The sequence below is a fragment of the Fukomys damarensis genome, unplaced genomic scaffold (assembly GCF_012274545.1).
Source record: "Fukomys damarensis isolate Sample0158 unplaced genomic scaffold, DMR_v1.0_HiC HiC_scaffold_38, whole genome shotgun sequence".
NCBI classification, from domain to species: Eukaryota; Metazoa; Chordata; class Mammalia; order Rodentia; family Bathyergidae; genus Fukomys; species Fukomys damarensis.
In genome coordinates, this window is record NW_022900950.1 from 44,279,233 (window position 1) to 44,293,942 (window position 14,710).

General features: G+C 40.9%; 1 protein-coding gene across 3 annotated transcripts; it reads right to left on the reverse strand.

The window, feature by feature from the left end:
- Positions 1 to 10,196: 10,196 nt before the first annotated feature.
- On the reverse strand, positions 10,197 to 13,545 carry LOC104875377 (coiled-coil domain-containing protein 70). Of its 3 annotated transcripts, none has more exons than XM_010642861.1 (2): positions 13,505 to 13,545; positions 10,197 to 11,046 (listed from the first exon to the last, which is right to left on the reverse strand). In XM_010642861.1, exon 2 carries the CDS (start codon positions 11,033 to 11,035, stop codon positions 10,235 to 10,237), a length of 801 nt encoding a protein of 266 aa, XP_010641163.1. In that variant the 5' UTR covers positions 11,036 to 11,046; positions 13,505 to 13,545; the 3' UTR covers positions 10,197 to 10,234. The 3 variants fall into 3 exon arrangements, with proteins under 3 accessions (XP_010641163.1, XP_010641165.1, XP_010641164.1); XM_010642863.1 differs by lacking the exon at positions 13,505 to 13,545 and adding an exon at positions 13,421 to 13,494; XM_010642862.1 differs by lacking the exon at positions 13,505 to 13,545 and adding an exon at positions 11,856 to 11,899.
- Positions 13,546 to 14,710: the final 1,165 nt, after the last annotated feature.

The window sequence follows — 14,710 nt, forward strand, 5'->3', positions numbered from 1 at the left end:
GCACAAGGGTCTCTAACTCTTCCTCTCCTGCCTGCCAGTGATGCTGTGACCTGCTGCTGTCAGCCTGGAGACTGAAAGCTGGCTGGCTGCCTGCTGAAAACTTTCATTGCATGCTACAACGACACAATGCAACAAGAATACTAATCTCCGGCTGTGGGCAGGTTTGCCTGGATTCTAGCCTGCTATGGTGTGGGCCACAGTTTTCTTTTAAAGTGGATTTATGTAGGAAATGATGATAGCATGGTTCTGTTCATATCAAGCCATCCTCATGTCCCGTTGCACCATCTCTGGAAGGGATGTAGGGCTAAAAATAGAGGAGCAAGCCTATTTCCTGGGGTCAGGAAAGAGTGAGTTCTTCCCAACTGCCCCCTTCTGTACACCAAGGGAAATCACAACTCCTGCTTTTATGTTGGTAAGTGGCCTTAGCACTCAGAGATCAGCATGTCCAGAAAAGACTTACACTCATTTTTCTGATTGGTTATACCCATATATGTGGTTTCCCCGACTCATGTCTACTCTGGCTCTGCCAGGGATCCAATATTCTTCCTATTATTCCCTTCTACACCTTTGTCTACTCTGCATACAGTAATGGTGGTGCACACCTAGAATGCCAACAGTGGGAGGCTGAGGCAGGAGGATTTCAAGTTCCAGCTCAGTCTGGACAAGATCCTGTTTTGAATTTTTTTAAAAAAATTTTTTAAGTGGCTGGGAGCTCAGTTGATAGACCCTGGTCTCAATCTCCAGCACCCCCCTCCCAAGAAAAAATTCATGGTGCAGGCAGGAGACAGACTCTGATTTTGTCGTGCATATCAGGCAAGACTATCTTCACTCAGAACCTTGTGCACTGGAGCAACATTTTTAGCATCCCTGAATCTCAGTTTCCTTATCTGAAAACCAAGGGTTAAATGCTTTATTCAGTTTTAACATATATTTCAGTGAAAACCATATGCCAGGCAATGTGCTTGGAGCTGAAGACCCAGATATGACGGAGACAGACACAGCTTGTCACAGTTGTGTGCAGCATGCAGTGATTAACAGGCAGTTTCTCTGAAGGGCATGTTCCTTTCCTGGGCCTCCTGCTCTGCTCTGCATCACAGCAAGGGTGGGTCGGGGGACAGATGGTCTGTTTCTCCAGCCCCTACATCAGCCAGCTCTGGTTGGCTTTAGCAGGTGGCAAATACAAGAGAAAAAGTGGCAGGTGGGAGGATCTTCTCTATGGTTATTGCTTCCGGTTCCCAGGCTCAGTTGCACTGCTTTCTCTCTTGGTCCCCTAAACCTGAGCTGGTCGGTACTTCCTGTTGCTACTAATCTCTGGGTTACTTCATCAGTCTTCTCCTTTTCCTTCACCACCTGGAAAACCAATCCTTGCATTCAATTCTATCTGTTGAAAATGGTTTCTGTTACATCCTGACTGAGATAATGTGATAAATTCTACAACGTGAGAAGTAGAAGTATCCTAGGAATATATGGCTCTCACTTAATGGGAGTAGCTATTATTACAAGTCATATGTCCTTATCCATAATGCTTAGGGCCAGAAATGTTTTGGATTTCAGATATTTTTTAAATTTTGTAATACTTTCATATACACAATGAGATATGTTGGGGAATGGGACACAAACCAGAATTCATTTATGTTTCCTATAGCTAGAAAGACTTTTTTCTTGGTTCCAGGGCTCAAACTCAGGAATTTGCACTTGTGAGGCAGGTGATGACACCACTGAATGAAATCCTTGGCCCCTGGAAAGACATTTTATGCAATATTTTATTTTTTTTAATATTTATTTCACTTTTTTGGTACTGGGGAATGAACTCAGGACCTTGTACTTGTGAGGCAAGTATAGTGGCACTGAGCTAAATCCCTGGCCCCATTTTATACAGTGTTTTAACATGTTCCTGCCAGATTGAACCACCAGAAGTACATGCATGAATGTCTCATTGGACAGCTTGTACCATTGCTGGTATGGGCATAAATGTCCCAGGCTCAGAAAGTCAGATTTTTGGAGTATTTTAGATTTTGGGATTAGGGATTCTCAAGCTGTATTCCTGATGTCATTGTTACTGTTTATACTAATGTTATTACTACTCCCAACCTTACACTCTCTGTGTCAAGTTCCTTAACTCTCTTTAATGGATGCTTACACCTCGCTCTGTGGGCATTGAAAGTCTTTGAGCTCCCAGGAGCAGAAAGGATGTGTGGCAGAGCCATGGGGGACTAAAGGGGCTGGTCCTGCTGCCTGACTGGGTGGACATAAAAAACTGGAGGTCTTTTGGGTGATTGTATACAGCAGGCAAGGTGAGTCAGGTGAGCACAGAGAAACTGGCACCAGAGAAGACTTCTGGCCATGAGGGAATCAGACCTTCTGGGACACACTGACTTAATAATCAGATGTATGGATGTATGGAGCATTAAATGCCATACCAGGGTGTGCAGTGTGATGTGTATGGTCCCAAGCTTGGGGGAGGGAGTGCTTGTTATCACAGAGAAAACTTCCTGCTCATTGTTCACTTGGCATGATGCTTCCCAAGAACCTGTGGGGAAAGCCAGGAAGACCCTCCTCCTCCTCCTCTTTTTTTTTTTTTTGTACCAGTGCTCAAACTAAGGACCTTTTACTTGTGAGTCAGGCATGGTGCCACTGAGCTAAATCCCTGGCCATAGACCTTCCTTCTTAAGCTTAATTATCATCTTGCTGGTTGGATAGATGGGCACCAGACTTCTGTCTGATAGTTATCTCCATAGGCAGCATTATTTTAAATAATATTTGTATTTGTTTTAGAATAGTTTTAGATGCACAGAGAAGTTGTGACAGTAGTATAAAGAATTCCCATTTTCCCCACAGCCAGTTTATCCTTTCTTAGCATCTTTCATTAGTATGGTTCATTTGTCACAGCTAATGAACCAATACTGATACGGTATTACTAACTAAACTTCATACTTTATTCAGATTACCTCAGTTTCACTCAAATGTTCTGTCTCTTTACCTGAATCCCATCCAGAACCCCACATCACATTTAATTGTCATGCCTCCTTGGCTCTTGCTGGCTCTAATAGTTTCTCAGACTTCCTATTTTCTGAGGATCTTGACAGTTTCAGGAACAGTATTCAGATATTTTGTAAGATATCCCATGTTTAGGATGTGTCTGATGTTTTTCTTGTTATTAAACTGGAATGACAGGTTCCAGAGAGAGAGAGAGAGAGATTGAACAGATACAGGTGCTTGGGGAGCATTTTAGCTGCTGCTGCTCCCTGGTGCGGCTGGAAGGTGCTGTCAAGTGCCTTATGTTTTGTGATGGACTGATCTCATCAACATAAAACAAGATGAGAAACTGGTCTTTCTACTTCCCACTAGTCCCAGGCCAGCATGATACAGCTTCTCAAGAATGATTGGTTAGTCTTTGCAAATACTGTAATCCTTATTAAGATTAAATAGTACCTTGTCCTTGCATGGTGAAAAGAATGTGTGCATTATTTACATTTGCTTATTGTAATGTTGGTCAGATTTCCATCACTATAACAAAACATCTGAGACAATCAACTTATAAAGAGAAAGGTTTATCTTGGCTTAGTTTTGAAGGTGCCAGTCCATGACCCATTGGCTTCATTGTTTTGGACCTATGGCAAGATAGTACATTATGGTGGGAGTGTGTGGTAGAGCAAAACCACTCACCTCATGGCCAGAAAGCAAAAGAATGATGAAGGGCCACAGTCCCACAATCCCACTTGTGGGCAAGCCCCCAATGACTCAAAGACCTCTTGGTAGAACTCTTTCCCAAAGACCCTGCCACCTTCCATGAATGCAAAAATGAAGATCAAACCTTCAACACATGGCCTCTAGGGACATTCAAGATCCAGACTCTAGCACTGTGGGAACTGCTCTGTAACAATAGATCAGTCTCCACGTTGCTACTTCATGACTTCTGGGTCATGCAGCAGCTAGATAGTGGCTTACCCATAGAAAGGTTCTCAGTTGAGTTTTGTTTCATTTCAGTAACCACACCTGAATCTCAGGGTTTAGAGAATTAGTACATCAGGGCTCAGTGGCTCCTGGTATAAACCTTTTTATTGTATGGATCTGCAGATTGCGATTTTTTTACATGTATTTGCCTGTTCCCAATTCCTTCTCCTGGCCAAGAAAACCTCTGACCTCTCCTCTCCTCTGGATGTTTTCTGGTCTCTTCTTTTGTCCCACAGGGAGACAGCTAATTTTTTCATCTTTTGATGATGCTTCGTTTCCTCAGGCTCCAGGGTTGTTGTTTTCATTCTGAGATGCCTAGGATGCTTCAGAAAGCTCAGGAAGCTTTGTGGGATGCTCAAAGCAGAATCGGTTTCATTCACTTGGATTGTGTGGTAGTTTTTAACGTGGATCTTGTACAAACGCTGTGCAGTACTGTTAGGCAGTAAGGGTTTAAGGATGACAGTAAAGAAGGCCCAGAAGGAAAGGATTAGGTGTCTAGACTCAAGCTACAGTCACTGGGATAGGCTCACAGCTGACCCAGGTATGAGTCAGCAGCCTTGTGTCCACTTTGGCTGGGCAAGAGCCTCACAGACTTTTTTTCCTTTTTAATTGATGCCTAATAGTTGTACATATTTATGACACAGACGTTTTAAAAGAGCTAAGTCCTATAAAGACAATTCTCTTCCTCTCCTTTGAAGGTAGAAGATTCAGTTGTGCAAGTCTAGCTAAATACATTATTTAAGTTGGCTGCAGACTTTCTGAGTCATGAAAATGTAGGGTTGCTTCTGCTTTCTCATTCTCTGGGCCTTTGTGTCAGGGTAGGAAAATATGTCATAAAATAAATAGAAACTCTGACCATAGCTTGCGTTCTATTGCTCAATAAAGAAGGAAACTGAGGCAGGGTATTGATTTCTCTGTTTTTTCAAAGGAATTATGGCTTTCACTCAGATCTTTGTCTTTAGGTTCAGTACTCCAGTCTCTATAACCACAGGAATCCCTGCCTTGAGTTGGTGATGTTATGTTTGTGTACTCACCATTCAGAGGGGATATCCTTGCATTTGTGGATGCTTAGAATACAAGTTTGGATTCATGAACAGGGCAGAGAAAAAGGTTTAAATAACCAATATACAATAATTATATGTAGCTACAGGTAAAAGATCATTAGACATGACTCCTTCAAGGGATAGCAGCAATACCCTAATATAAGGCAGAAATTGACATACATTGTAAGCAAGCACTAAGGGTAACAGAGCAAGTTAACAGCTTACATTTATAGTGTGCCTAAGAGATTGTCTTAAAAGCAACATACTTAGGATAAAAGCAACATATTTAGGATAAAAATCCTAAATAAATGGCAGCAGGAAACTATAATATATCTGTGTAAAGATATCTGTAATAGCCATTAAAAATATAGGGTAAGTGAGCATGGTGGCACACACTTGCAATCCTAGGTCCTTGGGAGGCTGAGGCAGGGGGACTACACGTTTGAGGTCAGCCTTGGCAGCTTAGTGAGATCCTGTCTCAAAATAAAAAATTTATCTAAAATAGTCATGCATCTAAAATAGTCAAATTCATAAGATCAAAGAATGGTCTGGTGGTTGCCATGGCTGCAGGAGGAAGTACAGAGAAGAGTTAACTAATCACCATGCATAAAGTCTCAGGTAGGCAAGATGAAAAATCTCTAGAGATATGTTGTACAACTTTGTACCTATGATCAGCATATCATACATCAATGAATATAAGAGCTGGTTCTTTGAAAGACTAAACAAAATAGACAAACCCTTTGGTAACCCAGTGTTACCAAAACAGGAAAGAAAAGACCCATATCAATGAAATTTAAAATGAAAAAGGCAAAATTGCAATGAGCACCACCAAAATTCAGAAGCTTATAGTAACTTCTTTGAAAACCCATACTCCTATATAGAAGACAGAAGAAAAAGATGATTTCTAGATATATATATGAATTACCAAATCTGAACCAAGAAGATATAAAAATCCCAAATAATCTAATAGCACACAGTTAAATTGAAGCAGCAATCTAAAAACAACAACAACAAAAGCCCTACTAAGAAAAGCCCAATACCTAATGGATTCCCCACTGAATTCCACAAGAACTTCAGGAAAGATCAATACTTTTCAAACTCTTTAATGAAATTGAAAAACAGTACTGCTAAACTCATTCTTAGAACTGGAATTACCATGACTCCAAAAACAGGGCTCAATTAAAAAATAAAACTAAAGGTCAGTCTCTTTAAAGAATATAAATAAGTGCAAAGGTCCTCAACAAGATACTGAAGCGAATGCAATAAATTATTGAAAAGATCATACATCATGACCAAGTAGGCTTCATCTCAGGGGTGCAAGGGTGGTTTAATATATGCAAATAAATAAATGTAATACATCATATAAATAGAGCAAGGACAAAAGTCATACGATCATCTCCATAAATGTAGAAAAACTTTTGACAAAATTCAACATCAATTCATGATATAAAAAAACTGAAGAAAATGTGTATAAAAGGATCTTATCTCAACCTGATAAAAGCCATTTATAGGGGCTGAGATGTAGCTTAGTGGTGCTGCACCTGACTGACAAGTGCAAGGTCCTGGGTTTGATTCCTGGTACCCCCCCAAAAAAGGTCACTTATGACAAACCTACTGCCAACACTTTTTTTTTTTTTTTTTTTTTTTTTTTGGTACTAGAGATCGAGCTTAGGACCTTGCACTTGTGCTTGCAAGGCAGGTGGTACAACAACTGAGCTAAATCCCCAGCCCCCCAACATCAATATTTAATGCAGAATAACTGAAAGCTTTCCCTGTAGAATCAGGAGCAAGACAAGGATGTCTCCTATCACCATTCCTGTTCAACATAGTACATTAAACTTTAGCCAGAGTAATCAGGCACGAGAAAGAAATAAAAGAGATTTATATAGGAAAGGAAGAAGTCATCTAACCTTATTCACAGATGACAAGAACCTTTGCATAGAAGACAAAAAATTCCACCACAAGAGTCCTAGAACTAATAAATTCAACAATGTAGCAGAATACAAAATCACACAAAAATCTATAGCATTCCAGTATACCAATAACGAATGCACTGATAAAGAAATTAGGAAAATAATAGCATTTATGATAGCATCCAGAATATTAAATACAGTGGTACCTTGGCTCACAAAATTAGTTCATTCCATGATTCTGGAAAAGATGGCCATGTTTATGTTCATGCAGGAAAGATGGCTGTGGCTATGTTTGTCTCTTGATGTAGAATTTGCAAACAAAGTTTTTCCCATTGCTTGTCTTTGTGAACCAAATTGTTTGCAAACAAAAGCATTCATGAACCAAGGTACCACTGTAACTAGAAATTAACCTAAGAAAGGAAGTGAAAGACCTCTATAACAAAAATTATAGTACCCTGAAAAGGAGATCAAAGAGAACAATCAGAAAATGGAAAGATATCCTCTTTCCCTTGATAGGCAGAATGAGTATCATCAAAATAGCCTGTGATGTATAGCTTTAATTCAATCCCAATCAAAATATCCACAGTACTGCTCACAGAACTAGAGAAAACAACCTTAAATATAAGCTGGAACTACAAGAGACCCAGAATAGCAAAAGCTACCATGGGCAGCAACAGCAAAGCAGGAGGCATCACAATCCCAGATTTCAAATTATAGTGCAAAACTGCAGTGATGAAAACATGATGGTACCGGCACAAAAACAGACAAGTGGATCAGTGGGACAGAATAGAAGATGCAGAAACAACCCTAGGCATTTCCAGCCACCTGATCTTTGACAAGGGAGCCAAAAACGCAGCTGGGCTGTGCCTGCCAGTGAAGCACAAGGTTCTGAGTTTGACTCATGGTACTGGAAAAATCAAAAACACATACTGGAGGAAAAATAACCTCTTTAAAAAATGGTGCTGGGAAAACTGTCTCAGAAGAAGTAGAAATGGCTGATAAGTACATGAAAAAGTGTTCAACACCTCCAGCCACTATAGAAATACAAATTAAAACAACACTAAGATTCCATCATATTCTAGAAAGAATGACTGTCATCAAGAAATCAAATAATAGAAGCTGGCAAGGCTAGGAGAAGAAGGAACAATTCTGCATTGTTTGTAAGAATATAAACTAGCACAACCACTATGGAAATCAGTGTGGAGATTCTGTAATAATCTAAAAATTCACTCAAAAGATTGAGGCAGAAGGATCGCCATGAGTTCGAGGTCAGCCTGGGTTACACAGTAAGTTCAAGACAAACCTGCATGATATATATATATATATGGAGACCCTGTCTCAAGCTTTAACAAAAAAACAAAACTAAAAATAGAAATTCCATTTGACCCAGCTATTCTCCTTCTAGTTATCTTTCTGAAAGAGTTAAAGACGTATTATAGTGACACAGTCGTACCCATTTTTATAGCAGCAAAATTCATAACAACTAAGTCTTGGAAGCACCCTGTATGTCCATCAACAGATGAACGGATAAAGAAAATGTGGTATGTACATACAGTGGAGTACTATGCTGTTGGAAAGTTTGAGTCATTTGGATAAATTGAAGTCATTTGTAGAAAAATGGATATACCTTGAGACCATGATTTTAAGTGAAATAAATCAGACACCCAAGCTTAAATATCACATGAGAAATATATATGAGAAACACAAAGTATACATACAATGGCAAAATAAAGGTAGATAATAGGAAACTAGGAGATAGATCTTTTTTGCAAAAGGGAAGGCTCATGCAGTGCTGTGGCCATTACAAGCAGAGTTATTTTAAGGTCATCTGCCATCTCTCTATTAGAGAAGAAATGGGACCCAAAGGAAGACAGCACAGGCTTTACTCCTGGCGCTTTCATTTGCTACTTGCCTGGGCACACGAAATCATTTTGCTTCTCTATGTCTCTGTTTCCTCATCCATACAATGGGTATATGAGCTTTGCCCATGAGCCCAAAGCATCATAAGAAGGTCCCATGACTTGGAGAGTGTAAAAGTGCTTGGCCAATAATAGGGAAGCCACAAAGGTGCTTTAATATCCATGAAGGCCAGGCCTAAGAGAAGGCAAAGCAGATGTTTGCCTTGGCATTTATTGTACCTCCACTTCTGATCATTTCCGTATCAATCCCTTCTATAAATTAATCTCTCTTCATAAGACTAGGTAGGCACATAAATTATTTGACCACAGTGGTGTGCGTTTATTTAATGAATTACCTCCCTGGAGCATTTTATTCATTTATTTATTTTTTTGAGACAGGGTCTCACTATGTAGTTGAGACTGATCTGGAACTCACTATATGTAGCCCAGGCTGGTCTCAAACTCACAGCGATCCTCCTGCCTCAGCCTCCCAAATTCTGGGGTTAAAGGTGTGCACCACCACGCCTGGCTAAATGTAGTTGAAACACTTTAAATTTTTGTTTGTTTTGGTACTGGGGATCGAACTGGTCCTTGTGCTTGTGAGGCAGGTGGCAGAACCACTGAACTAAATCCCAAGCCCTCCCTGGAGCATTTTAATTTTAAATAAATGAAAACAGAGACCAAGGAGGAAAAAAAAAACACATGGAAATAAATTTACAATAAAGAAATGCAGGCATAGTGAGACCACTGTGAGTCGGACTATATATGGGGGCAGATGGTAGCAGACAGGACCACTGGTACCTCTCAGATCATCTCGTGGGTCCATTTTGACTGCATCATCAAAGATCAGTGCCCTCAATTGGGCCTCAGGCCAATGTCAAGGGCTCTCTCTCTCATGCTGACAGAGGATGGGCAGTTGAAAAGTTTGGTGGGAGCTCAGACCTGCCAGTGAGTGTATATATCTAAGGGATTTGACCTGAATGTTCCCAACTGTCTGCCCGATGAGGAAGAAGCACATATGAATAATTAACAGCATTGCAGTCTTTACTGGAGAGCTGTCAGCCCTGCCAAGCCTGCAAGTGTGCAAAACAAAGAAGTAATTGCCCTACAGCATGACAGAGGCAAGAGTGTCTCAACTCCTCTCTGGCCCTACTGTCTCCAGTTGGCACTATCTGAGTCTATTTCCCCATTTGTCTTCTTCTTTTAAGAAGAGTGATTCCATCCCTACCCAGGGACATTGCAAACTGTTTAGGACCAAGGTCTGTGGCTGGGAATCAAGCCTGGTGGATGAGCACATGACCTTGGAGAATCACAGAATCTAAAAAAAAATGCAGCCAGGCTTCCCCAAAAAGCTAGTTTTTCAGTTCCCTCATCAGGACTTTATTAGGTCTTTCAAAACAAGGAGACAAATAAGTGAATGTTTTCTCTAGCACAGGGGATCACCACGGACATGGGTTCCAATCCAGGAGAGTCTGGATGCCATGGCTCTGCGTGGCCCAGGTTCACTATGCTGGGAAAATGCTAGTGTTCTTGGCCTGTCTTTAGGCATAAACTCCACAGCAACATGGTCACCTCCCACCCAGAATGCTTTCTCTTCCTCCCAGAGGGCTTTCTCTTCCTCCCAGAGGGCTTCCTCTTCCTCCCAGAGGGACTCTTCATCCTCCCATAGGGCCTTCTCTTCCTTAAGGAGCTCTCTTTCCTCCACCCACAAGGCCTTTTCTTCCTCCCACAGGGCTGTGTCCTCCTGAAGAAGTTTTTGGTCTCTTTCCCATAAAGCATTATCCTCTTTCCAGAAGGCCTTATCGTGCTTCCAGAAGGCAAGGTATTTTTTCCAAAATATTTCTTCTTCTTCCCGGAAAGATTTTTCCATTTCCCAGAAAGTTTTTTCCTCTTTCCAGAAAATTTTCTCCTCTTCCCAGAAAGGTCTCTCCTTTTCCCAAAAATTCAGCATCTTGCCCCGGAAAACATGGATCTTGCGTCTGAAATTGCATATGTCTTCCCTGTTTTCTATTTTCTCATGGAAAATCTTCATCTCTTTCCTAAAAGTCTTTTCCTCTTGCAGCTTGTGGATTAGTTTCTTCTGGCGAATACTGGGTGAGGCCACCATTGAATGGAGGCAATCAAGTCCCATCCATTTGCTCACTTTGAAGGGAAACATCTTCCTAATCAGCCAGCGTGAAAACATGGGTGTGGAGGAGGATAGGGCTCCTGACCAAGTCCTGGTCATATGGTTAAACCCTGTGGGGACACCAGAAAGAACACATCCATGACTATTACAGGCCAAAGGTTAGTGCTTGGTACCATACTTTTGTTCTCCTGTTGATGGTTGTTTGTGATGGCCAAGCTTTGAGAAACATGCGAGTGGTCATGGGTTTGGGCTGGTCAATACATTCGAGCTCAAGGGTGCTCAAAGCAGAACCTCAGCCAACAAGGACAATGGTTTTAAACCAAGGAATCAGAGCATATGAAGGGGATACATTTCATTTTTAAGTAGGGAAGCATTCCAACCTAATAGGGTTTACTCTTGCTGGTCATTCAGAATTAATTTAAGGTTTTGGCCTTGTCACTTGAGAACTTTTTGTGTCTTCCTTATGGGCCTGCTTATAACAATGCACTCACAAGTGAATGTCCTCTGTTACAAGCAGCTAGGGGAATCTGAAAGTAAGAACCACTGAGCTAGGGGAGTCTGCTTCAGTACAAGAGTCTGTTTTGGCAAAAGAGGTTTAAAGGAAAAAATTTAAAGCAATAAATGTTGATGAAGATGTGGAAGAAGAGAAACCCTCACATGATATCAAATAATGTTGAAAAATATTGAAGATGCCTATGCATCAGCCACTCCCAGATATGGACCTTGAGGAAATTCATGAATTGTGACCAGTATGCCCATATAAGCATCTTCGAGAAGTTTTGTCCATAAGACTTTGAATAGCAACACAGATGAATCATATACACAATGTTGAAAGACAGAATCAGAATCAGGGAATTTCAAAGAATAAAGTTCCAAAACAAGCAAAACTAAATTCTGTTGTTTAGGGAGGTGAACATACCAGGTGAAGGATGCAGTTGCAAGAACTTATGGCAAAGCTGGGGGTTCAGTGGATGGTAATTAGGAGTGCACTTGCAAGGAGCTTCAGAGGGCTGGTAGCATTCTTTTTTCTTTTTCTCTTCTCTTGTGCGGTGGTTGTTTGTGTATCATTACAAAAATGTGTTCACAATCAAATAAGTGGTAATTGAAGAAAGGAAGAGCGGGAGGGAGGGAAGTAGGGAGAGAGCAAGGAAAAGAGAAAGGGAGAGAGAGGAGGACAGAGAGATCTTCAGGCATTGTCATACAGATGTATGAGCTTTTGGATATCAGAACCACAAAAATTCATGTAATTACTAAGCTAGGTGAAGGGATGAGAAAAAAGCCTGGGTGTGGGACAGTGGTGAGAATGCAGGCAGACAAGGGGTGGCATACGTGGGCACTAGTTTCCATCATGTGCTTCCTAGAAGAAGCTGTCGGTCTGGTCCTGCTCAGTGGATTCATCAGGCACCAGCCTGGAGTCCGTGAGACCATTAGGACATTGTCCTGGCTTCCCCTCTGTTTTTCACTTCTGGCTAGGTAACAGGGAGTGGGAGAGAAGAAAGGACACACAACTGGAGTGTGTGTGTGTGTGTGTGTGTGTGTGTGTGTGTAGGCACACACACATGAACAGACAGTGGCTATGCTTGGGCAGCTAGTGGTGTCTCTATACCCCCAGTGACACGTTCCATAAACCTGTGGCTCATCCTGTCATCATCAGGCATTTATCAACCATCACGCCCTATCAGTTAAGGCTTCTGACATCTTAGAACCGTGGTCCCCGCTCCATCTCCATCTTGGCCAGTCCAGCCCAGGATGCTTGTTCTTGCCTAATTGATCTCTGTGACATTGAACTTATCAATTCCTGTTCTCCCCTTTGTCTGAAAGCTCCCTAGACTCTCCAGACAGAATTCTCTACCTCCCTGATGCTACCTACCTGCACCCTCCTGTTACTCCTTGTTACACTGGATTAAACCTATGTGTAGATATGTCTTCCTGTAATTTCTGTAACCCAACAACTAATGCATAGATACATGCATCTGTAAAAACAATGTTGCTTAAATTGAGCTGAGTTTAATTAAGTTTTGAAACTTTGATTTCTGTATAGCATATTATGTCTCTTTGAAGAATTTCTCAGAGCTACTGTGTTCTTCACTTCCAGTCCATTTTGCTCTTTCCTCCTGGATGGCCTGGTTGACTTCACTCCATCCACTAATCCTTCAAGATTCAGAGGAGTCACCTTCAGACAGCCTCTCCTGATGTCCCATCACCAAGCTCAGACTCAAATGTTGTCCCTCCTTTCCCTTAGTTCCTACCATCTGGTACAGAATCGACGCTCAGTAAATGCCCACTAAACAAGGAGCAGTTCCCTGGGTTAGAATGTTGGAAACAGTTTTCCTCCAGGAGTTCCACAAGTTACCACTAAATTGTCTTTGAGAAAGAGATAAACTATATACCATGTTAAATATGTAGATACGCATTAGATAAAAAGTTCAACATAAAACAGGCCATGTGTATCTATGTAGATATTAAAACATGAATTGAACATACCTGATCTTCATAGTCACACCTCAAGACTAGGATTTATTTAACATGCTATATAAACTATATAATCTAAAGCCAACAGTCACTTACTGCTTAGCTGTTTCCCATCAGAGCAAGCGCTATAGCCAGCAGAAGGCAGGCAGCCATTGTGATGTCAGACCTTTGGTAATGTGTCCTGCTGCCTTTGTGCCCTTTCCCCTTCTCCTCCCACTTCCTCTACTCCTTTAGACCTTTTCTTCCTATTACACAATATCAATTACACATTTTGATCCTTATTTACACTTTTAGTTTCTTACACCAGAGAAACTATTTGGTATTTATATGTGTGTCCTATGAATTTCACTTAAGAGTATGGCCTCAATGTGCATCCACTTATCTATAAATGTCTCTAGTTGCTCACTCTTTATGGCTGAGTAGCACTCCATTTTATTAAAAAAACCACATCTTATTCAGTCTTCAGTTGATGGACAATTGGGCTGTTTCCAGGTTTTAGGTATTACAAACTGTGCCACTCTAAACATGGGTGTTCATATATCATTGTGGTATGAATCTTTTGATTCTTTTGGAAAGACAACCAGCAGAGGAATAGCTGGGTCAAATGGGACCTCCAGTGCTAGTTCTCTGAGGTATCTCCATATTGATTTCCATAGCGGTTGCACCAGTCTGCACTCCCACCAACAATGGAGAAGGGTTCCTTTCTCCCCACAGCCCCACCAACATTTGTTATTGGTTGACTTCATGATAGCAGCCATTTTTTCTGGGGTGAGGTGAAATCTCAGTGTTGTTTTCAGCTGTATCTCTCGAAAGACCAGTGGTATTGAACATTTTTTCATATATTTACTTGCTGCTTTTATTTGTTTAAGAACTGTCTGTTAACTTCAGATGCCCATATTCAAATTGGGTCTTTATATTTGGGGGTCTGATTTTTTTGAGTTCTTCATATATTCTAGATAGTAGACCTTTGTCTGAGGAACAGCTGATACTTGCTGCTTATTTGTTTAAGAACTGTGTGTTAACTTCAGATGCCATATTCAAATTGGGTCTTTGAGGGTCTGATTTTTTTGAGTTCTTCATATATTCTAGATAGTAGACCTTTGTCTGAGGAACAGCTGGCAAAATTTTTTTAGCAGAAGCTTTAAAAAGATGAGATCCCAATTGTTGATTCTTTGTGTTAGTTCCCATGCTAATGAGGATTTGTTCATAAAGTCTTTTCCTATGCCAATGGCTTCAAGAGTTCTGCCTAACATCTTCCAGCAAGTTTAGTGTGTTTGTTTTTTTATTTAGATCTTTAATCCA

Bases quoted from the DNA above. Each gene is read 5' to 3' on its own strand.
- LOC104875377 (XM_010642861.1), bottom strand. From the start codon at position 11,035: ATGACCAGGACTTGGTCAGGAGCCCTATCCTCCTCCACACCCATGTTT.